The sequence below is a fragment of the Oncorhynchus masou genome, chromosome 33 (genome assembly GCF_036934945.1).
Source record: "Oncorhynchus masou masou isolate Uvic2021 chromosome 33, UVic_Omas_1.1, whole genome shotgun sequence".
In the NCBI taxonomy this organism is placed as follows: Eukaryota; Metazoa; Chordata; class Actinopteri; order Salmoniformes; family Salmonidae; genus Oncorhynchus; species Oncorhynchus masou.
The window spans coordinates 7,035,318-7,059,314 of NC_088244.1; the positions used below are offsets into that span (position 1 = coordinate 7,035,318).

The 23,997-nt window shown below is 45.9% G+C and overlaps 1 protein-coding gene across 3 annotated transcripts in view; it reads left to right on the plus strand.

Annotated features, from left to right (window-relative positions):
- The window catches only part of LOC135527745 (copine-5-like), a 188,911-nt gene that overhangs the window by 62,876 nt on the left and 102,038 nt on the right, over positions 1–23,997 (plus strand). Inside the window, exons 4-7 of one of the 3 annotated variants that reach the window (XM_064956278.1) lie at positions 4,453–4,556; positions 6,655–6,694; positions 9,521–9,535; positions 9,722–9,798. In XM_064956278.1, coding sequence (XP_064812350.1) covers positions 4,453–4,556; positions 6,655–6,694; positions 9,521–9,535; positions 9,722–9,798 — 236 coding nt within the window. Of the gene's footprint in view, positions 1–4,452; positions 4,557–6,654; positions 6,695–9,520; positions 9,536–9,721; positions 9,799–23,997 lie in introns of those variants that run through there. The other 2 variants (XM_064956279.1, XM_064956277.1) reach the window with 2 other exon arrangements.

Genomic DNA, 23,997 nt, shown 5'->3' on the forward strand with positions numbered 1-23,997 from the left:
TCGCTGAAGTCAAGGATCGGTAGGATAGTCAGTTTTTCGAGGGTATGTTTGGCAGCATGAGTGAAGGATGCTTTGTTGCGAAATAGGAAGCCGATTCTAGATTTAATTTTTGATTGGATATGCTTAATGTGAGTCTGGAAGGAGAGTTTACAGTCTAACCAGACACCTAGGTATTTGTAATTGTCCACATATTCTAAGTCAGAACCGTCCAGAGTTGTGATGCTGGACGGGCGAGCAGGTGCGGGCAGCGATCGGTTGAAGAGCATGCATTTAGTTTTACTTGCATTTAAGAGAAGTTGGAGGCCATGGAAGGAGAGTTGTAAGGCATTGAAGCTAGTCTGGATGTTAGTTAACACAGTGTCCAAAGAAGGGCCAGAAGTATACAGAATGGTGTCGTCTGCTTAGAAGTGGATCAGAGAATCACCAGCAGCAAGAGCGACATCATTGATGTATAAAGAGAAGAGAGTCAGCCTAAGAATTGAACCCTGTAGCCCCCATAGAGACTGCCAGAGGTCCGGACAATAGGCCCTCCAATATGACACACTGAACTCTGTCTGAAAAGTAGTTGGTGAACCAGGCGAGGCAGTCATTTGAGAAGCCAAGGCTGTTGAGACTGCCGATAAGAATGTGGTGATTGACAAAGTCGAAAGCCTTGGCCTAAACATCAGCGCCACAGGTAACTTCCACAAGGCTGTAAACTATCTGAGAGACAAGGCAAGAAGGGCATTCTATGCCATCAAAAGCAACATAAAATTCAACATACCAATTAGGATCTGGCAAAAAATACTTCAATCGGTTATAGAACCCATTGCCCTTTATGGTTGTTAGGTCTGGGGTCCGCTCACCAACCAAGAATTCACAAAATGGGACAAACACAAAATTGAGACTCTGCGTGCAGAATTCTGCAAAAAATATCCTCTGTGTACAACGTGAAACACCAAATAATGGATGCAGAGCAGAATTAGGCCAATACCCGCTAATGATCAAAATCCAGAAAAGAGCCGTTAAATTCTACAACCACATAAAAGGAAGCAATTCCCAAACCTTCCATAACAAACAGAGGGAGAGAGAGAGAAACAGTGATAGAGAGAGAGAGAAACAGTGATAGAGAGACAGAGAGCCTGCCTTGTGGATTTGGCCACAGGTTCTCATCCACATCACAATGGATGTTTTCATTAGCCAAACATCTTGGGAAGAATCTTCAGGCATGGCAAATCCAGGCCTTGACACTGGTCTGCAGTGATGTCATTGCATGCGTCATCCATGGCCTGGAGAAGGGCGGCTTGTTCGTGAAGGCGCCTATCATATACCTCCCATCCCCATGTGGAGAAAAATTCTTCATTTGGATTTTTAGGAAAGGAGAGTATGGGGGTGAGTACAGGGTGGTGAAGTGTGGATGGGCCTGAAACCATGCTTGCACCATTTGAGCCTGGTGGAACCTGACATTATCCCACACAATGACTTAGGTCATGCCATCAGCTCTACAGACCTGATTTAGCTCATCAAGGAAGTACATTCAAACAGCGAATCATGTGGCTGCCTGCAACTCAATATATAGAGTATATAGAGTAGAGAGCTTTAGTTGTTGTTCGACCTAACATTAGATCGGGCAAGATGCGTAATTTAAGCAACTTTGACCGTGGTATGATTGTTGATGCCACACATGGTGATTCCAGCATCTCAGAAACAGATGCCCTCCTGGGATTTCACTACAGTCTCTAGAGTTTACAGAGAACGGTGCGATAAACAAAACACGTTCAGTGAGCGGCAGTTCTGTGGGCAAAAACACCTTGTTAATGAGAGAGGTCAGAGGAGTATGTCCAGACTCTTTCAAGCTAACAGAAAGGCCACAAATCCTCAAATAACAGCTGTTCAAAACAGTGGTGTGCAGAAGGGCATCTCTTAACGTACAACACCGTGAATAATGCAGGCTGTTGTGGAGGCAAAAGGGGGTTCTACACAGTACTAGATAGGGAAACCTAATAAAGTGGCCAGTGAGTGTACAGTAATGTCAAATCTGAAAACATGGTCTAGAAAAGTGGTCCATGGGACCATAGAAACAATGTCTGATAAAGAATGTTGATGAAATATTACATCCATAGATAATGTAGTCCAATTGGTTCATGTTCCACAGTAATTGGTGTCAATGGATCTCGTTATCCTGAAACTTTCACGTGGAATATTGTTCGTCAGTTTCCATAAAACTATGCATTAAGAGTAATGCAACAGTTACTTATCATTTTGAACAGTTGTATCAATTGATAGTTAGATCATTGTAATTAAATGAATAGACGGTCATCTCAGATGTAATGTGTGAATTGCATTTTGAAATGGTAATACTTTGATGTTAAATTGTGTCATTTTGAACAGGTGATTTTAGTTCAATAAACAAATGATCTTAGCTTTATGTGTATTGTATCCAAGCAATTGGAAAAAAAGTGTTATAGTTTTGAAAAAAAAAATCATTTTTATTATTGGTTTTGAGTTGTGTCTAGAGTTTTGAAAACTGACATCAATGTTCCGAAATTAGTGCCAAAGTGATTGTAAAAAACTGTAACACCTGACTATGTTATAATTAATTCACTCCGTCAGTTTATGGTAAGAAACACTTTCTATTGGCCCATCATTAATTCACTCCGTCAGTTTATGGTAAGAAACACTTTCTATTGGCCCATCATTAATTCACTCTGTCAGTATATGGTAAGAAACACTTTCTATTGGCCCATCATTAATTCACTCTGTCAGTATATGGTAAGAAACACTTTCTATTGGCCCATCATTAATTCATGTTCATGCATCTCAAAGCCTCAGCCAGGCCTCTAAACATAAATTATTCATAACAGACACAATTAGCTGTGGGAACCAACTAACCACAGCACAGCGGTGTGTGTGCGTGTGTGTGTGTGTGTGTCAGCTCCTCTGGTTGCAACACATTACAACATATTACACCATCAGACAGTTTTACACCATCACAGTGTTACACCATCATGCAGTATTACACCATCAGACAGTATTACACCATCACCGTGTTACACCATCACAGTGTTACACCATCACAGTGTTACACCACCAGACAGTTTTACACCATCACCGTGTTACACCATCACAGTGTTACACCACCAGACAGTTTTACACCATCACAGTGTTACACCATCACACAGTATTACACCATCACAGTGTTACACCACCAGACAGTTTTACACCATCACAGTGTTACACCATCACACAGTATTACACCATCACAGTGTTACACCACCAGATAGTTTTACACCATCACAGTGTTACACCACCAGATAGTTTTACACCATCACAGTGTTACACCATCAGACAGTTTTACACCATCACAGTGTTACACCATCACAGTATTACACCATCACAGTGTTACACCACCAGACAGTTTTACACCATCACAGTGTTACACCATCACACAGTATTACACCATCACAGTGTTACACCACCAGATAGTTTTACACCATCACAGTGTTACACCACCAGATAGTTTTACACCATCACAGTGTTACACCATCAGACAGTTTTACACCATCACAGTGTTACACCATCAGGCAGTTTTACATCATCAGACAGTTTTACACCATCACAGTGGTACACCATCAGACAGTTTTACACCATCTCACAGTGTTACACCATCAGACAGTTTTACACCATCACAGTGGTACACCATCAGACAGTTTTACACCATCTCACAGTGTTACACCATCAGACAGTTTTACACCATCACAGTGTTACACCATCAGACAGTTTTACACCATCAGGCAGTTTTACATCATCAGACAGTTTTACACCATCACAGTGTTACACCATCAGACAGTGTTACACCACCAGACAGTGTTACACCATCACAGTATGTTTTAGCACCACAGGACACCTCACTGTGTTATTGCAGTTGCAGCATCTCATCCTCTCACAAGCTTTTCAATCCCTGCTGGTTCTCAGTTTATACAGTTGAATTAGAACTCCCTGGAAAACACTGGCCAATTGTTCTTCGGGACTCATTTAAATTAAATTACATGAAATGAAGGTCAATCTGGCGACTTTTGTGTTTTTTTTCATGTACATACTTACAGGCAAGTGTTCCTGCTAGTGTTTCGTAACGACACCAATAGAGAGTGGACTTTTTCAGACAGGCCAGAGCAGCTGTGGAGTTGTAGGATCCAGTTAGTCATTACAACACTGTCATTATTGATCTGCGCTAATCAAATGCTATGTTTACCTGCTGCGTAGTGTCTTCAAGAGAGGAGGGGAGAGGTGAGGTGAAAAGAGAAGAGGAGAGGAATGAAACACCTGGCTGCTTTCTTATTAACTGCATAAAAGTTTATGATTATTTTCTCACAAACCAACTCTCTCCATATCACTCTCTCCCCCTACTCTCTTTCTCTCTCCTTCTCCCTCTCTCTCTCCCACTCTCTTCCCTCTCCCTCTGTTCTCTTCTAGTTTGGGAGAACGGAGGTGATTGACAATACTCTGGATCCAGACTTTGTCAGGAAGTACATCTTGGACTACTTCTTTGAAGAGAAGCAGAATCTACGCTTTGACGTGTGAGTAGTTATTCTCTTCGATCTGGTCTATGAGGATTCACCAGGCAGGGAGGCAGGGAGGGTGTGTGAGTTTCTCATGTGATGTGCTAATTTTCCTAAACAACCTTTCCTTTCTATCCTCCTATTTCTCTCTTGCTTTCTCTCTTTCCTATCTCTCTCTTTCACCCGTTCGCAACCTCTTCCACTTCACTCCCCTCCTCCTAATCTCCCCTTCTTCTCTTTACTTACCTCCCTCCGCTTGTCATCTCTTTCTCCTCTCTCCTCCTCCCCTCCCATACCCCCCCCCCATCTGGATAGTATTGTGTTGGGAGTAGGAGGGAGGGATATTGGTATAAGAGGATGTTCAATATTTCATGTAGGTTTATCCTCATTCTTCACACTTTAAAGCAAATGTCTGAAGCCGAGAGAGTCCCATTTGAGTCCCATAGGTATCACACAGCCCCCACCCTTTATCCTCCTCTTCTTTGTTCTCTTCCTCCCTCCTCATCCTCCTTCATCCAGCCTACTATACCATCCTCCCTCCTCTTCTCTCCCCCCTCTGTCCGTCCTCCCACCCTGTCCTCCCTCCCCGTCCTCACTTCTCATCCTTCTCTTCCTCCCTCCTCCATCCTCCTCCCTCCCCGTCCTCACTCCTCATCCTCCTCCACCCTCCTCCCCCTCCCTCCTCATCCTCCTCCCCCTTCCTCCTCATCCTCCTCCCTCCCCCTCCTCCATCCTCATCCTCCTCCTCCTCATCCCTCTCCTCCTCCCCATCTTCCCTTCTTCTCCTCTTACATCTTCCTCCTCCCCCGCTTCTCTCTCCCCTCATCCTCTTCCTCCCTCCATTGTCCTCCTCTTCTTCCTCCTCCATCCTCCTCCTCCTCCCAGTCTCTTAAAAGACCCAATCAGAGTGCAGAGCAGAGAGGTGACACTTCATTAAGAGGTTTTGAAAATGGAGACAATATCATTTCCTTATTCCCTCAATAGCCTCTGCCTAATATTATTGTTTGTCTTTCTACAGTGAGTTGACAGAAGCCCTCATGAACTTAATTTTACAGTACATTTCCAGCCATCAGCAAGAGAAAACACTGCCTAATTTGTACTACTTTGAATAGAGAGTAGCCCACATGGACTTGATGATACAGTACAGTAAATATCCAGGCTCTGCTGAACCTCTCAAGAGGCTTAATAACTTCACGTGGGCCCTTTTCATTTAACTCCTTGTTGGGAGACTAAGGAGAGGTGCTACACCTATATGTTAATTAGTCTAAGACATTTACATTTCTCTTTTTCTGTCAGCGGGACAGCCTTCTCCTCTTCTCCATCCACCTCCTCCCTCCCCTCCCCCTCCTCCCTCCTCCCCCTCCTCCCCCTCCTCCCTCCTCCTCCACCTCCTCCCTCCCCTCCCCCTCATCCCCTCCCCCTTCCTCCTTCCTCCCCCTCCTCCCTCCTCCTCCCCCTCCTCCTCCATCCACCTTCTCCCTCCCCCTCCTCCTCCTCCTCCTCCTCCTCCCTCCCTCTTCCCCCTCCTCCCCCTCCTCCTCCTCCCTCCTCCTCCATCCACCTTCTCCCTCCCCCTCCTCCTCCTCCTCCTCCCTCCTCCTCCATCCTCCTCCTCTTTTATATACCTCTGTCAGCGGGATTAGGGGGGGGGGGGTGAGGGGAGGACACATTCCTCCATTTGAATTACTTATTTGAAAAGAGCATGAGTAGTTTTTAAAGGAATTGCGTATGACCACAACCATTCTAATTACCTCTATACCCAAAGCTTATCGGCTGGCAGCTGCTAAGACAAATTTTTCTAAACTGTATCGTTTCTAATGTGAATACGTGAGTTACAGCAGGGGCAATAGTGTAAAGGGGTCTTCATTTATGAAGTGTAGATGGATTAAGTGAAGTAAATGTTTTTTTCTAACCGGTAAATCTTTTTTTTAAATTTTAGGTGGCTGGTGGCCCCTATGCCTTCTGTGTCTGTTCAAATGTCTGTCATTATATCGTTGTTCCACTGTAGACTAGCCTACACGCCATCAAGAATGATATCAAACCACTGTGTTTCTATGTGTTAATGTTCAAACGCCAGTCAGTCACCACTTGAATTTGACTGTCTTTGTGATTTCAGATATGACATTGATTCCAAAAGTCCAGATCTGGCAAAGCATGTAAGTGGAAAAGCTATCACTTTGTGCCGGTGCCTCATTGTTGTTTGACTTTTTCTTTGCCATCATCCTCTATTCTCCATGAATGGAAACTTTTATTTTGAAATGTAAACTTTTATTTTGAAATGCATGCCATTCCCTATTTTGGCTTTATGCTAATCAAAATCCATGTCGTCCCGAAGCTCACATATAGTGTTGGATGGAAATAGTAAATAATATTGCTATACTAACCAGCGTTTCACGATGTGGCCTTGCTGTCTGTCTGCACACCGTTACCTTTTCATAAATATTGATAGCATATTACATTATGTATTGATATTGTGTAGCTTTCATAATAATACATTTAGCACATAGACAAGTTGGTTGTTTAGCAACAAAACCGGGTCAAAACAGACGGGGTTGGCTTAGATTGTTGACAGCATGTAAACTTGATTTAGTCTCCAATGTTTATTGAAAACATAAATACATTTGTAAAATGAGCACACGTCTCTCAAATACATTGTGACAGTTCATGGTTGGCCAAGGTAGTTATTTTTTTGTTTGTTGCTTTATTAGCATTGACGTGAAAGCAAGACATGGTATCAAGAACAAGATGAAACAAGCTAAAACTAGCCACTTACGATTCCACACATGGCAGTGTCTTGTCATTGTTGGTAGCTATCTGGCCATCCAGAACCATGGCAGTTTCTTGTCATTGTTGGTAGCCATCTGGCCATCCAGAACCATGGCAGTTTCTTGTCATTGTTGGTAGCCATCTGGCCATCCAGAACCATGGCAGTGTCTTGTCATTGTTGGTAGCCATCTGGCCATTCAGAACCATGGCAGTGTCTTGTCATTGTTGGTAAAAATCTGGCCATCCAGAACCATGGCAGTTTCTTGTCATTGTTGGTAGCTATCTGGCCATCCAGAACCATGGCAGTGTCTTGTCATTGTTGGTAGCTATCTGGCCATCCAGAACCATGGCAGTTTCTTGTCATTGTTGGTAGCCATCTGGCCATCCAGAACCATGGCAGTTTCTTGTCATTGTTGGTAGCCATCTGGCCATCCAGAACCATGCCAGTTTCTTATCATTGTTGGTAGCCATCTGGCCATCCAGAACCATGCCAGTTTCTTATCATTGTTGGTAGCCATCTGGCCATCCAGAACCATGCCAGTTTCTTATCATTGTTGGTAGCCATCTGGCCATCCAGAACCATGCCAGTTTCTTGTCATTGTTGGTAGCCATCTGGCCATCCAGAACCATGCCAGTTTCTTATCATTGTTGGTAGCCATCTGGCCATCCAGAACCATGGCAGTTTCTTATCATTGTTGGTAGCCATCTGGCCATCCAGAACCATATGCTCACAGACTTCTGCCCCATTGAAGCGTGAGCATCGTTCTCCTTGACGTTATCAGCTAACCCGTCTTTATCGTGTGACCTATATTTTTTGTAAGAACTGAAGATGCTGTTTCATACCATTAACAAAACTTGTGAAACCCATTTTCTTAAATTCTAGGCATGATCTATTGTACTTCAATGGTAATAGCAATGTGCTCACATGTATAAGATGTATATGATGATGAATGAATGATAGCATAATGTTTTGCAGTGAAAGCTTTGAAAAGCAACGCATTAGTCACACAATAATATAATATATGATAATATATCTGCAGTCAATGGTTTGCATAATACCACAAAATTCTTCATTATTTCTTCATTTGCCAAGTTTAAATTTGATTGTTTTGTACTCAATTTTGTGTTACTAGCTGTCGTCTTACATAAAACCCAGTTCCCTCTCTCTCTCCCTCTCTATCCCCCTTTCTCCCCCCTTGTCTTCCTTTCTCCCCCTTCCTCCCCTGTTCTATCCCCCTTTCTCCCCCCTTCCTCCCCTGTTCTATCCCCCTTTCTCCCCCTTCCTCCCCTGTTCTATCCCCCTTTCTCCCCCTTCCTTCCCTGTTCTATCCCCCTTTCTTCCCCCTTCCTTCCCTGTTCTATCCCCCTTTCTTCCCCCTTCCTTCCCTGTTCTATCCCCCTTTCTCCCCCTTCCTTCCCTGTTCTATCCCCCTTTCCCCCCCTTTCTCCCTGTTCTATCCCCCTTTCTCCCCCTTCCTCCCCTGTTCTATCCCCCTTTCTTCCCCCTTCCTTCCCTGTTCTATCCCCCTTTCTTCCCCCTTCCTTCCCTGTTCTATCCCCCTTTCTTCCCCCTTCCTTCCCTGTTCTATCCCCCTTTCTCCCCCTTTCTCCCTGTTCTATCCCACTTTCCCCCCCTTTCTCCCTGTTGTATCCCCCTTTCTCCCCCCCTTTCGCCCCGTTCTATCCCCCTTTCTCCCCCCTTCCTCTCCCCTTTTCTTCCTTTCTCCCCCTTTCTCCCCCTTTCTCCCCGTTCTATCCCCCTTCCTCCCCCTTTCTCCCCGTTCTATCCCCCTTTCTCCCCGTTCTATCCCCCTTTCTCCCCGTTCTATCCCCCTTCCTCCCCCTTTCTCCCCGTTCTATCCCCCTTTCTCCCCGTTCTATCCCCCTTTCTCCCCCCTTTCTCCCCATTCTACCCCGTTCTATCCCCCTTTCTCCCCCCTTTCTCCCCGTTCTATCCCCCTTTCTCCCCCCTTTTCTTCCTTTCTCCCCCTTCCTCCCCCGTACCCCCCCTTTCTTCTCTTCTTTGCCGCTTTGTGTTTTCTCTTGTTTGATGACGGTCTTGTATGGTATTTAAGTCTTGTGCCTTCTCTTACATGATATGCTCTGTGGTTGTTATTGTTGTCATTGTTGTTATTGTCTATGCTGCCGCCTGGTGTACCCCTCCTCCTCCTCTTCCTCTTCCTCCTCTTCCTCTTCCTTCTCCTCCTCCCTGGAAGCCCTCCGACATTGACGTACGTGTTTGACTCCTCCAACCAAACTTTATCTCTCTTCAATGTTTTATAACACACTGCTTATAACACGCTGCTTAGCTCCTCATCAGCTGTCCTTGTTTTCTCCCTGTCTCCCCATGAACAACGAAATCTCCACTCCTCCCTCCGTCCCTTATCCCTCCCTCCTCTCCCCCTCTCCCCCATCAGGACTTCTTGGGGCAGGTGTTCTGTACCTTGGGAGAGATTGTAGGATCACCCGCCAGTCGACTGGAGAAACCTCTGGGGTGAGTAGAGACGGCCGGAATTGATTGATGGGTTGAAGCTGTGTGACCCTGGGGTGAGTAGTGGTGGTCTTAAACAGACTCTATGATGTCACCATGAGCAGCATGATGATGTCACCATGAGCAGCAGGATCATGTCACCATGAGCAGCGGGATGATGTCACCATGAGCAGCAAGATGATGTCACCATCAGCAGCAGGATGATGTCACCATCAGCAGCAGGATGATGTCACCATCAGCAGCAAGATGATGTCACCATCAGCAGCAAGATGATGTCACCATGAGCAGCATGATGATGTCACCATCAGCAGCAGGATGATGTTACCATGAGCAGCAGGATGATGTCACCATCAGCAGCAGGATGATGTTACCATGAGCAGCGGGATGATGTTACCATGAGCAGCGGGATGATGTCACCATGAGCAGCAGGATGATGTTACCATGAGCAGCAGGATGATGTCACCATGAGCAGCAGGATGATGTCACCATGAGCAGCGGGGTGATGTCACCATGAGCAGCAGGATGATGTCACCATGAGCAGCAGGATGATGTCACCATGAGCAGCAGGATGATGTCACCATGAGCAGCAGGATGATGTTACCATGAGCAGCGGGATGATGTCACCATCAGCAGCAGGATGATGTCACCATGAGCAGCGGGATGATGTCACCATGAGCAGCGGGATGATGTCACCATGAGCAGCAGGATGATGTCACCATCAGCAGCAGGATGATGTCACCATGAGCAGCAGGATGATGTCACCATGAGCAGCAGGATGATGTCACCATGAGCAGCGGGATGATGTCACCATGAGCAGCAGGATGATGTCACCATGAGCAGCAGGATGATGTAGCCTCACCCTTTAACAGTCTTAGTTGTTGCAGCAATTGGCCCGATATTGCTGTTCATTTTGTGCATCACTGACTCTACCTTTAACTAAACCCTGGTTCTGTTCTAATATCCAGACTAGCACACCACTTAGTATTAAAGCCTAGTTCAGATACATGAGACGAGATTAGACGGTTTTATGTCGTTATAGAACAAAGTTTGTTTGATCTGAACAGTTTAGTTTTAGAAGTTTTAGAACTCTCGTGTGATGCAGCGGTATCACAACCGGCAGTGATTGGGAGTCCCATAGGGGGGGGGGCACAATTGGCCCAGCCTCGTCCGGGTTTAGCCAGTGTAGCCCGTCATTATAAAAATTACATTTGTTCTTAACTTACTTGCCTAGTTAAATAAAGGTTAAATTAATAAAAAAAATGTTTCTGCAGCTTGCTAGCCTATCTTGCGGATGTTTCTCTGACAAGTCACACGGTGTGGCCTGTTTCTGGTACACACGTTCCGTGATATATCTTTGCTAAAACACCTTGCTACAACAAGTGGCAATTTTGTATCAAAGTTTCATCACTTCGTTGTAAAGCGGCGCTGTTGCCTTAGAAACGGTCTTGACTCCCCCCTGTTTGATCTGCGACCTGATCTTCAGTCAGCTGTTTTTACAACTCGACATTCTTAAATGGTCTAGTTTTGCCCCGTCATGTCGGCTAATGTATCTGAACTGGGCTTTGGAATGATGCACTGACTACATCACGTACAGTGAGCTCTAAAAGTATTGGTGACATATTGTTTTTGTCGTTTGGGTTCTGTACTCTAGCACCTTGAAATGGTACAATGATGTTGGGGTTAAAGTGGAGATTGTCAGCTGTAATTTAAGGGTATTTTCGTCCATATAGGTTGAACCGTTTAGGAATTACAGCATATTTTGTACATAGACCCCCCCCCCCCCATTTTAAGATGCACCAAACTCATGCCCCCAAGACATGCTAACCTCTCACCATTACAATAACAGGGAGGTTAGCATTTTGGAGCAGGGTATGATATTTATGCCTCTGTAACTTTCTCACAATTTGTTCAGGATTATCCGTAATCATGGCAGCATCCACATTAATGTAAAAGTGTTCAGAAACATATTCTGTTCTTATTTATAATAAAAGTGACTCCAAAATGACACAATACATTATTGACCATTAATATCTATTGGGCTCAAAATAATCTGAAACACAACCAAAACAAACAGCAAATGCATCCAGAGTTTGTTGAGTTACAAGCTTGATGTAATCATTGCATGCTATGAATATGGGACCAAAATACTTACATTTGTACTACTTTAATACACAATAATTTTGGTCCCCTAATATGATTGAAAATACCCACAATTTTAAGCTGACAGTCTGCACTAACCTCATAACCATTGTATAATTTCTAATTCAAAGTGCTGGAGTACAGAGCCAAAACAACTAAACATTTGTCACTAACACACTACTGTTAGAGCTCACTGCATATTAAGAGTACATTCTAACATCGTTGCACTGCTTCACCGTCCCAATGGCTGTTAGACAAAGTAGTTCCCTAACAAATAATTCCCTAATCACTTGGGCCACTCAACAGATGGCACACGAGTCTAACGACCTCGCTCCGCCTCAAGAGTTGAACTATGTTCAGCCATGTAGCCAAATTGTACTTGTACCAGTTGCCATGTGGCTGGACTTTATCCATGGCGCCCACTATATCATGAAAGCACCATTGACTCCGGAGTCATCAAACAGGCCTCTTTTATATTTCTGTGTGCATTGGAACGTAAACACAGCTAGCCAGTGCTTCTCATTGGCTTCCATGTGTTCTAGGGCTGTGTGTAACAAATAGCACTCTGTTCCCAACAGAGTACACTACTTTTGACCAGAGCCCTATGGGAGCCCTACGGGCAATGGTAAAAAAAAAGAAGTGTGCACTATAAACGGAACAGGATGCCATTTGGGACAAAGCCCTAGGCTGTGGGATGACGATAAATATGTCTGTCATCTATAGCCATCTGTGGAGTACCTTAACTGTTCAGATAACATTGGGGTGAGATGATGGCACTGGTAATTGAACAGGACCCGGGGCTTCCTCTAACACTGTTACTGTCATTAAGGGAGCAATATGTAGAGTGTCCCTCATATAGACTCACTCTGTCAGGTAGAGTCTCCCTCATATAGACTCACTCTGTCAGGTAGAGTCTCCCTCGTATAGACTCACTCTGTCAGGTAGAGTCTCCCTCGTATAGACTCACTCTGTCAGGTAGAGTCTCCCTCGTATAGACACACTCTGTCAGGTAGAGTCTCCCTCGTATAGACTCACTCTGTCAGGTAGAGTCTCCCTTGTATAGACTCACTCTGTCAGGTAGAGTCTCCCTCGTATAGACTCACTCTGTCAGGTAGAGTCTCCCTCGTATAGACTCACTCTGTCAGGTAGAGTCTCCCTCGTATAGACTCATTCTGTCAGGTTGAGTCTCCCTCGTATAGACTCACTCTGTCAGGTAGAGTCTCCCTCGTATAGACTCACTCTGTCAGGTAGCGTTTTCCTCGTATAGACTCACTCTGTCAGGTAGAGTCTCCCTCGTATAGACTCACTCTGTCACGTAGAGTCTCAAACTTAGACTCACTCTGTGATGTAGTCTCCTTCTTACAGACTCACTGTCATGTAGAATCTCCCGCTTATAAACTCGCTCTGTCATGTAGTCTCCCTCGTATAGATTCACTCTCATGTAGTCTCCCTCAAATAGACTCAATCTCTCATATAGAGTCTCCCTCAAATAGACTCACTCTGTCATGGAGAGTCTCCCTCATATAGACTCACTTTGTCAGGGAGAGTCTCCCTTGTGTAGAATCACTTGGTCATGTAGAGTCTCCCTCATATATACTCACTCTGTCATGTAGAATCTCCCTCGTAAAGACTCACTCTGTCATGTAGAGTCTCCCTCATATAGACTCACTGTCAGGGAGAGTCTCCCTTGTGTAGAATCACTCGGTCATGTAGTCTCCCTCATGTAGAGTCTCCCTCTTATAGACTCACTCTGTCATGTAGAGTGGCATGATGCTGACATGAGAGAGAGAGAGAGAGAGAGAGAGAGAGAGACACCCTCTTGTCTTAGACACCATTAACACACACACACACACACAGCATAAACTTAGTGGTTGGAAGGCACCCTATCTTAGACACACCACCAGCACCGTGAACACCTCCCTCAGTGCTGCAAGCGATCAATACAGAAACAAATGTTTGACATTGTGTGTGTGTGTGTGTGTGTGTGTGTGTGTGTGTGTGTGTGTGTGTGTGTGTGTGTGTGTGTGTGTGTGTGTGTGTGTGTGTGTGTGTGTGTGTGTGTGTGGCTGGACAGTATAATAGTGGATTAACGTGTGTTGCCCTTCTGTTGAGAATAAGAGGATCAAGACATTTTGTTAACATGCTGTATACTATGCTGTGAACTTGGCTTCATGACTCACCTTAGAGACAGTGGGGACACAGAGAATGCAGAGAGAAAGAGAGGGAGGGAGAGAGGGGTTGGCAGAGGGCCCAAAACAGATGGGAGGAACACTGAAGTTTCACTGATTTCTGTGAATCTGGAACTAGGTGGACAGGACACATAGTAGTGGTGGGATGCCAGACACAGCTAATAAGATTTAGTTTAGTTTATTAATTCAACCATTTATAAAAACAAGCACACACAAAACTTGAAAAGGCCATATATGAACAATAATAACATTATCGAGGATAACACACAATAAAGTCTGGGACTTATTTCCATTGTGGTCCTCTTGAGACAAGATGGCTGGTCAAGATGGAACACAGTATAGCAGTGAAATAATAAAACAAAAACAGAGAAGAAGAACATTATCTCATCATTCCAGTTTCATCATAGGGGTTATTCATATGGGCACAGAAGAAATCAAACATGTTTTTACTTTATGTTTAAAGATGCCCAGAGAGGATGTTGTTGTTATGGGCAGAGGCAACTCATTTCATTCTGAGGCTCCAGTATACAAGAACGTACCTTTCCCAGCATTCCTCCTGAACCTGTATAAGCACACCTCGGCAACACCTGATCTGGTGCTGTGATTGTGTGCATCCCTAACACGAGGAATGTAATGACTTAGATATCTGGGCGCAGGACCATAACTACTCATGTAAACCAAACCTAGTCTAATCTGGGACACCCTAGCCTCAACAGGCAGCCAGTTTAGACTCACCTTCAATACTACCCTGATCAACTTATTCTGGGCTATCTGGAACTTCCCCTTCATAAGTTTAGATAAGCCCCCAAACCAGGAAGTACTAGCATAGTCAAAATGGCATTGAATGAGGGCAGTAGCTAGCACTCTCATGGAGTCCTTATCAAGCAGCTTGGACATTCTAGCCAAAAACTTAGCCCTGGCATTAACCTTCCCTAGCACCTTATTGGCCATGCTCACACCTCCCAAGCTTCCATCAAGGATGCATCCAAAGTAGCTAACAGAGGTTTTAGTAGTCAGCAACTCACCCCCTAACTGCACTCTGATTTCAGGCAACCTGCACAGTTTAGGTCTGGATCCAAAAATAATTGCTTCAGTTTTCCCTAAGTGCAGAGATAGCTTATTATCTCCAAGCCATTTGCTAATGCTAGTAAGCTCTGTGCTAAGTATGCTCTCCAATCTAGTTTTACTTTTGTGAGACACCAGAAGTGTAGAGTCATCCACATGAAGAAAAATCCAGCCTCCAGCCTACCCAGCCTAGAGGGATACTGCTTAAGCCCAGTGCCTCCAGTTTGGAGACAGTGGTTAACTGTATCAAAGGCCTTCTGTAGGTCCAGCAGTACCATTCCACACAGATTTCCCTCATCAATCTCTTTCCTGATGAAGTCAGTCAAGTAAAGTAGACATGAATCAGTGGAGTAGGTTTTTCTAAAAACCTGACTGAAAAATCATACATTAGACCCTGTTTGTTAACATATTCAAACATTTGTTCATGTACAATTCTCTTCAGGATCTTTGATGTTACACAGAGGATAGATACAGGCCTGTAACTCCCAGGGTCAGACTTTATACCCTTATTCAGAGGTATAACTTCAGCTTGTTTCATGTCCCTGGGAAAGGTGCCTTGTTCAAGAGAGAGACTAACGATATGCGTAATACAAGGGCCAATTTGCTCAGCAGAATCTATAAGATACCTTGCAGGAATATTATCCAGGCCTGTGGCTTTGGAGCATTTAAGCTCTGCCAGCATACTGATTATTTTGGCTGTTGCTACCTTTGCAAAAGTAAAAGAGTTTGGCTGAACCCCTAACTCTACATAATACAACTTGACTTGGTTGCTTCCATGCAAACCAGAACTGGTGGGCAGCTTGCTAGACATAGTAGTGGTGGGATGCCAGACACAGCTAACAGGATGAGAGGAATGTAAACTCAGCAAAAAAAGAAATGACCTCACTGTCAACTGCGTTTATTTTTTAGCAAACTTATGTGTAAATATTTGTGTGAACATAACAAGATTCAATAACTGAGACAAACTGAACAAGTTCCACAGATGTGACTAACAGAAATGGAATAATGTGTCCCTGAACAAAGGGGGGGTCAAAATCAAAAGTAATAGTCAGTATCTGGTGTGGCCACCAGCTGCATTAAGTACTGCGGTGCATCTCCTCCTCATGGACTGCACCAGATTTGCCAGTTCTTGTTGTTAGATGTTACCCCACTCTTCCATCAAGGCACCTGCAAGTTCCCGGACATTTCTGGGGAGGAATGGCCCTAGCCCTCACCCTCTGATCCAACAGGTCCCAGACGTGCTCAATGGGATTGAGATCAGGGCTCTTCGCTGGCCATGGCAGAACACTGACATTGCTGTCTTGCAGGAAATCACGCACAGAACGAGCAGTATGGCTGGTGGCATTGTCATGCTGGAGGGTCATGTTAGGATTAGCCTGTAGGAAGGGTACCACATAATTGAGGAGGATGTCTTCCCTGTAACACACAGCGTTGAGATTCCCTGCGGTGACAACAAGCTCAGTCTGATGATGCTGTGACACACCGCCCCAGACCATGATGGACCCTCCACCTCCAAATCGATCCCGCTCCACAGTACATGCCTCGGTTTAACCCTTATTCCTTCGACGATAATTGCAAATCCAACCTTCACCCCTGGTGAGACAAAACCGCGACTCGTCAGTAAAGAGCACTTCTTGCCAGTCCTGTCTGGTCCTGCGACGGTGGGTTTGTGCCCATAGGTGATGTTGTTACCGGTGATGTCTGGTGAGGACCTGGCTTACAATAGGCCTACAAGCCCTCAGTCCAGCCTCTATCAGCCTATTGCGGACAGTCTGAGCACTGATGAAGGGATTGTGCATTCCTGGTGTAACTCGGGCAGTTGTTGTTGCCATCCTGTACCTGTCCCGCAGGTGTGATGTTCGGATGTACCGATCCTGTGCAGGTGTTGTTACACGTGGTCTGCCACTGCGAGAACGATCAGCTGTCCGTCCTGTCTCCCTGTAGCTCTGTCTTAGTACGGACATTGGAATTTATTGCCCTGGCCACATCTGCAGTCCTCATGCCTCCTTGCAGCATGTCTAAGGCACGTTTACACAGATGAGCAGGGACCCTCGGTATCTTTCTTTTGGTGTTTTTCAGAGTCAGTTGAAAGGCCTCTTCAGTATTTGGATTTTTACGAATTATCTTTGAAAGACAGGGTCATTTTTTTGCTGAGTTTAGATGTGCTTTGGTAGTTTGTGTGCATGCACTGTGTAACTGTTGGCTTCAGGGTTGGGGAGTAACGGATTACATGTAATGGATTACAAAAACAAATGGAGCTGTAATCTGTTATATTACCTATATTATCTAAAATATTGTTATCAGATTAAAGAAATTATATATATTTTTTGGATGATTACTTCTAGAATTACTTTAAAATTAAAATTAAATTCAGATAAATATTCTCACAGTACACCGAGGCCTGTACTGTGGAGCGAGATCGATTTGGAGGTGGAGGGTCCATCATGTTCTGGGGCGGTGTGTCACAGCATCATCAGACTGAGCTTGTTGTCATTGCAGGGAATCTCAACGCTGTGTGATACAGGGAAAACAACATTGAAAAAAGGTGCAAATGTAAGTTTGTTCCGCTTGAGCGAGTCTGACTATAATTCAGAGACCATTACGATGCTTTTGATGGATTGTGGGAGAAGAGCAGGAGGAATAGGCTTTTGTAGGCTGCAGTCCAAGCTATGTTTTCCAATGGAGTGACTGCTGTCAGCATCCAAAGATTATCCAACTTTAATAAATGCTGGGATATAAGAAGGACAGCAGTGGTGTAGCATACAGGAGGACGCTAGTGGTGTAGCATACAGGAGGACAGCAGTGGTGTGTTTATCTACAGAAGGACAGCAGGGGTGTAGACTTCAGAATCACAGCAGTAGTGTAGACTACAGGAGGACGGCAGTGGTGTAGCCTACAGGAGGACGGCAGTGGTGTAGCCTACAGGAGGACGGCAGTGGTGTAGCCTACAGGAGGACGGCAGTGGTGTAGCCTACAGGAGGACGGCAGTGGTGTAGACTACAGGAGGAAGACAGTGGTGTAGCCTACAGGAGGAAGACAGTGGTGTAGACTACAGGAGGACAGCAGTGGTGTGGCATACATGAGGACAGCAGTGGTGTGGCCTACAGGAGGACAGCAGTGGTGTGGCCTACAGGAGGACAGCGGCGGTGTGGCCTACAGGAGGACGGCAGCGGTGTGGCCTACAGGAGGACGGTAGCGGTGTAGCGTACAGGAGGACGGCAGTGGTGTAGCGTACAGGAGGACAGCAGTGGTGTAGACTACAGGAGGACAGCAGTGGTGTGGCATACATGAGGACAGCAGTGGTGTGGCCTACAGGAGGACAGCAGTGGTGTGGCCTACAGGAGGAAGACAGTGGTGTGGCCTACAGGAGGACAGCGGCGGTGTAGCCTACAGGAGGACAGCAGCGGTGTGGCCTACAGGAGGACGGTAGCGGTGTAGCGTACAGGAGGACGGCAGTGGTGTAGCGTACAGGAGGACAGCAGTGGTGTAGACTACAGGAGGACAGCAGTGGTGTGGCATACATGAGGACAGCAGTGGTGTGGCCTACAGGAGGACAGCAGTGGTGTGGCCTACAGGAGGACAGCAGTAGTGTAGCATACAGAAGGACACCAGTGGTGTAGCCTACAGGAGGACAGCAGTGGTGTGTCCTACAGGAGGACAGCAGTAGTGTAGCCTACAGGAGGACAGCAGTAGTGTAGCCTACAGGAGGACAGCAGTAGTGTAGCCTACAGGAGGACAGCAGTGGTGTAGCCTACAGGAGGACAGCAGTAGTGTAGCCTACAGGAGGACAGCAGTAGTGTAGCCTACAGGGGGACAGCAGTGGTGTAGCCTACAGGAGGACGGCAGTGGTGTAGCGTACAGGAGGACAGCAGTGGTGTAGCCTACAGGAGGACAGCAGTGGTGTAGCCTACAGGAGGACAGCAGTGGTGTAGACTACAGGAGGACAGCAGTGGTGTAGACTACAGGAGGACAGCAGTGGTGTAGCCTACAGGAGGACAGCAGTGGTGTAGCATACAGGAGGACAGCAGTAGTGTAGACTACAGGAGGACGGCAGTGGTGTAGCCTACAGGAGGACGGCAGTGGTGTAGCCTACAGGAGGACGGCAGTGGTGTAGCCTACAGGAGGACGGCAGTGGTGTAGCCTACAGGAGGACGGCAGTGGTGTAGACTACAGGAGGAAGACAGTGGTGTAGCCTACAGGAGGAAGACAGTGGTGTAGACTACAGGAGGACAGCAGTGGTGTGGCATACATGAGGACAGCAGTGGTGTGGCCTACAGGAGGACAGCAGTGGTGTGGCCTACAGGAGGACAGCGGCGGTGTGGCCTACAGGAGGACGGCAGCGGTGTGGCCTACAGGAGGACGGTAGCGGTGTAGCGTACAGGAGGACGGCAGTGGTGTAGCGTACAGGAGGACAGCAGTGGTGTAGACTACAGGAGGACAGCAGTGGTGTGGCATACATGAGGACAGCAGTGGTGTGGCCTACAGGAGGACAGCAGTGGTGTGGCCTACAGGAGGAAGACAGTGGTGTGGCCTACAGGAGGACAGCGGCGGTGTAGCCTACAGGAGGACAGCAGCGGTGTGGCCTACAGGAGGACGGTAGCGGTGTAGCGTACAGGAGGACGGCAGTGGTGTAGCGTACAGGAGGACAGCAGTGGTGTAGACTACAGGAGGACAGCAGTGGTGTGGCATACATGAGGACAGCAGTGGTGTGGCCTACAGGAGGACAGCAGTGGTGTGGCCTACAGGAGGACAGCAGTAGTGTAGCATACAGAAGGACACCAGTGGTGTAGCCTACAGGAGGACAGCAGTGGTGTGTCCTACAGGAGGACAGCAGTAGTGTAGCCTACAGGAGGACAGCAGTAGTGTAGCCTACAGGAGGACAGCAGTAGTGTAGCCTACAGGAGGACAGCAGTGGTGTAGCCTACAGGAGGACAGCAGTAGTGTAGCCTACAGGAGGACAGCAGTAGTGTAGCCTACAGGGGGACAGCAGTGGTGTAGCCTACAGGAGGACGGCAGTGGTGTAGCGTACAGGAGGACAGCAGTGGTGTAGCCTACAGGAGGACAGCAGTGGTGTAGCCTACAGGAGGACAGCAGTGGTGTAGACTACAGGAGGACAGCAGTGGTGTAGACTACAGGAGGACAGCAGTGGTGTAGCCTACAGGAGGACAGCAGTGGTGTAGCATACAGGAGGACAGCAGTGGTGTAGACTACAGGAGGACAGCAGTGGTGTGGCATACATGAGGACAGCAGTGGTGTGGCCTACAGGAGGACAGCAGTGGTGTGGCCTACAGGAGGACAGCAGTGGTGTAGCCTACAGGAGGACAGCAGTAGTGTAGCCTACAGGAGGACAGCAGTGGTGTGTTTACCTACAGGAGGACAGCAGTGGTGTGTCCTACAGGAGGACAGCAGTGGTGTAGACTACAGGAGGACAGCAGTGGTGTAGCGTACAGGAGGATAGTATGAATCACACTGCTACTTCCTCATTTAGCTACTTGTACCTTAAGTATTGTGGATGGTGTGAATGTGGATGGTGTGAATATGGATGGTGTGAATGTGGATGGTGTGAATATGGATGGTGTGAATGTGGATGGTGTGAATATGGATGGTGTGAATATGGATGGTGTGACTGCGGATGGTGTGACTGCAGATGGTGTGACTGCAGATGGTGTGACTGCGGATGGTGTGAATGTGGATGGTGTGAATACGGATGGTGTGAATGTGGATGGTGTGAATGGTGTGAATACGGATGGTGTGAATGTGGATGGTGTGAATGGTGTGAATAAGGATGGTATGAATGTGGATGGTGTGAATGGTGTGAATACAGATGGTGTGAATGTGGATGGTGTGACTGCGGATGGTGTGAATGTGGATGGTGTGAATGGTGTGAATACGGATGGTGTGAATGTGGATGGTGTGACTGCGGATGGTGTGAATGTGGATGGTGTGAATGGTGTGAATACGGATGGTGTGAATGTGGATGGTGTGAATGTGGATGGTGTGAATGGTGTGAATACGGATGGTGTGAATGTGGATGGTGTGAATGGTGTGAATACGGATGGTATGAATGTGGATGGTGTGAATGGTGTGAATACAGATGGTGTGAATGTGGATGGTGTGAATGGTGTGAATACGGATGGTATGAATGTGGATGGTGTGAATGGTGTGAATACGGATGGTGTGAATGTGGATGGTGTGAATGGTGTGAATACGGATGGTATGAATGTGGATGGTGTGAATGGTGTGAATACAGATGGTGTGAATGTGGATGGTGTGAATGGTGTGAATACGGATGGTATGAATGTGGATGGTGTGAATGGTGTGAATACAGATGGTGTGAATGTGGATGGTGTGAATGGTGTGAATACGGATGGTATGAATGTGGATGGTGTGAATGGTGTGAATACGGATGGTGTGAATGTGGATGGTGTGAATGGTGTGAATACGGATGGTATGAATGTGGATGGTGTGAATGGTGTGAATACGGATGGTGTGACTGTGGATGGTGTGAATACGGATGGTGTGAATGTGGATGGTGTGAATACGGATGGTGTGAATGTGGATGGTGTGAATACGGATGGTGTGAATGTGGATGGTGTGAATACGGATGGTGTGACTGCGGATGGTGTGAATGCGGATGGTGTGAATGGTGTGAATACGGATGGTGTGAATGGTGTGAATACGGATGGTGTGACTGTGGATGGTGTGAATGCGGATGGTGTGACTGTGGATGGTGTGAATGCGGATGGTGTGAATGCGGATGGTGTGAATGTGGATGGTGTGAATGCGGATGGTGTGAATGCGGATGGTGTGAATGCGGATGGTGTGAATGCGGATGGTGTGAATGTGGATGGTGTGAATGCGGATGGCTGTTCACAAATGTATATGTGTATAATAATCCAATATTGGTTCAATTGAAGAAGTTTAAGCTGCCTCTCAATCATTGTTTTTCCAACTAGGGATGTATTCATTAAGGAAACCGTTAGAAGTTTAAGAACCAAACGGAAGCAAACAGAGCAAAACGAGAGTTTCTATTTGACAAATTCAGTTAGGTCCCTCCCCGTTCCGTTCCATTTGCTTACGTTTAAGAAACGTTTAGCAACAGAATTGGCGTAATCAATATTCCCAAGTGGACAGCCAGCACAAAATGTGCATTTGCAACAGCTGCACTGTGTGGATCCCAGCCTATTTGGAAAAACTATTTCAGTTCCTCTATTCCAAACTACTCCATGGAATTCTGCTCCATACTGTCCCAAAAACAAAACAGCTTCATTTTAGACCACGAGTGGGGGACTGGCACAACACACTGTCTCTACACCCCCCCCCCGCTAGGTGAGAGTTCCAACTATATTATTCAAATATATTATGTAAGAAAACCAGGGCTGCAGTCATGTTGATGTCTTTTACTGTTGTGTAGTATTCTTGTATCCTGTACACTGAGTGTAGGTCATCCTGTGAGAAGCAGGGAAATGAAGACAAGGTGGCTGACGTGCCCATCCACTCTAGAGGACGCCAGTGTTGGAGCTAAATTAATACCGTAATAAGAGGCATGTGAAGGGGCCGCACACTGGATATTAAAATCAGGGAAACACAGGGAAGTGCTATGATAGTGTACAGCCACCCCCCCCCCCCCACCCAATTTAGAACCATGGCAAAATCCCTCTGTGGATGGGGTATATACAGTAAGGGAGAGTGGGGTAAGTTTGGCAAAGGGAGTAAGTTGAGCCACCGTTGTTTCTAGGACACCGTACACAAAATTTAAATTAATATTTTGACCAACTATTTAGGAAGAAGTCATAATTGCATGGAGTTTGTGAAGTTAGAAACCACATGGAAAAGGTGAGAAGATTTTCACCAGTCAAATGAAATTGATTGTGATAGAGATTTCATGATGCCTGTATCTAAACCAGATTGTTCTATACATCAGTTGGGGTCTCTATAAGCTTCATTATAAGGTCATAAACCTAGCATGTATGTGCATAATTATAGCTGTGTATCCTAATACAGCCAATATGTTTGCCTTGGGGTAAGTTGAGCCAATGGCCATGGAGTAAGCTGAGCCAATGGTTGAGCCAATGGGCATGGAGTAAACTGAGCCAATGGTTGAGCCAATGGGCATGGATTAAGCTGAGCCAATGGCCATGGAGTGTGTGTGTGTGTGTGTGGTTGAGCAAATTAAAGTGTTTTCTTCCCAGGCGTAAAGTATGGCATTATCACTAGGATATGAGTTAACAACAGGGCCTGGCCTATGTTAAAAGTTGATAAAAGTGTTTGTTAGGTGATAAGATTAAAAGATTGATTAAACGATTAAAATATTATTTTTTTAAAGCGTTTTTGTTGAATTGTGTTTGGAAAATAAAGATAGACATGGTTTTAAAAAGGCAGTGGTAATATTTAATTTGTACATTTGTAGTTGGCTTAACTTACCCTGTAGGTGGATTAACTTACCCTGTAGGTGGCTTAACTTACCCTGTAGGTGGATTAACTTACCCTGTAGGTGGCTTAACTTACCCTGTAGGTGGCTTAACTTTGTAACGGTTTTCCTCCTCTTCTGAGGAGGAGTAGGAAAGATCGGACCAATGCACAGCGTGGTAAGTGTCCATATTTGAATGAAGTAATGAAGTATAAATTAACACTGAATACAAAAGAACAAGAGAAATAAATGAAAACCGAAACAGTCCTGTATGGTAAAACACAGACAACAACTACCCACAACCCATAGTGGGAAAACAGGCTGCCTAAGTATGGTTCTCAATCAGAGACAACAATCCACAGCTGCCTCTGATTGGGAACCATACCAGGCCAAACACAG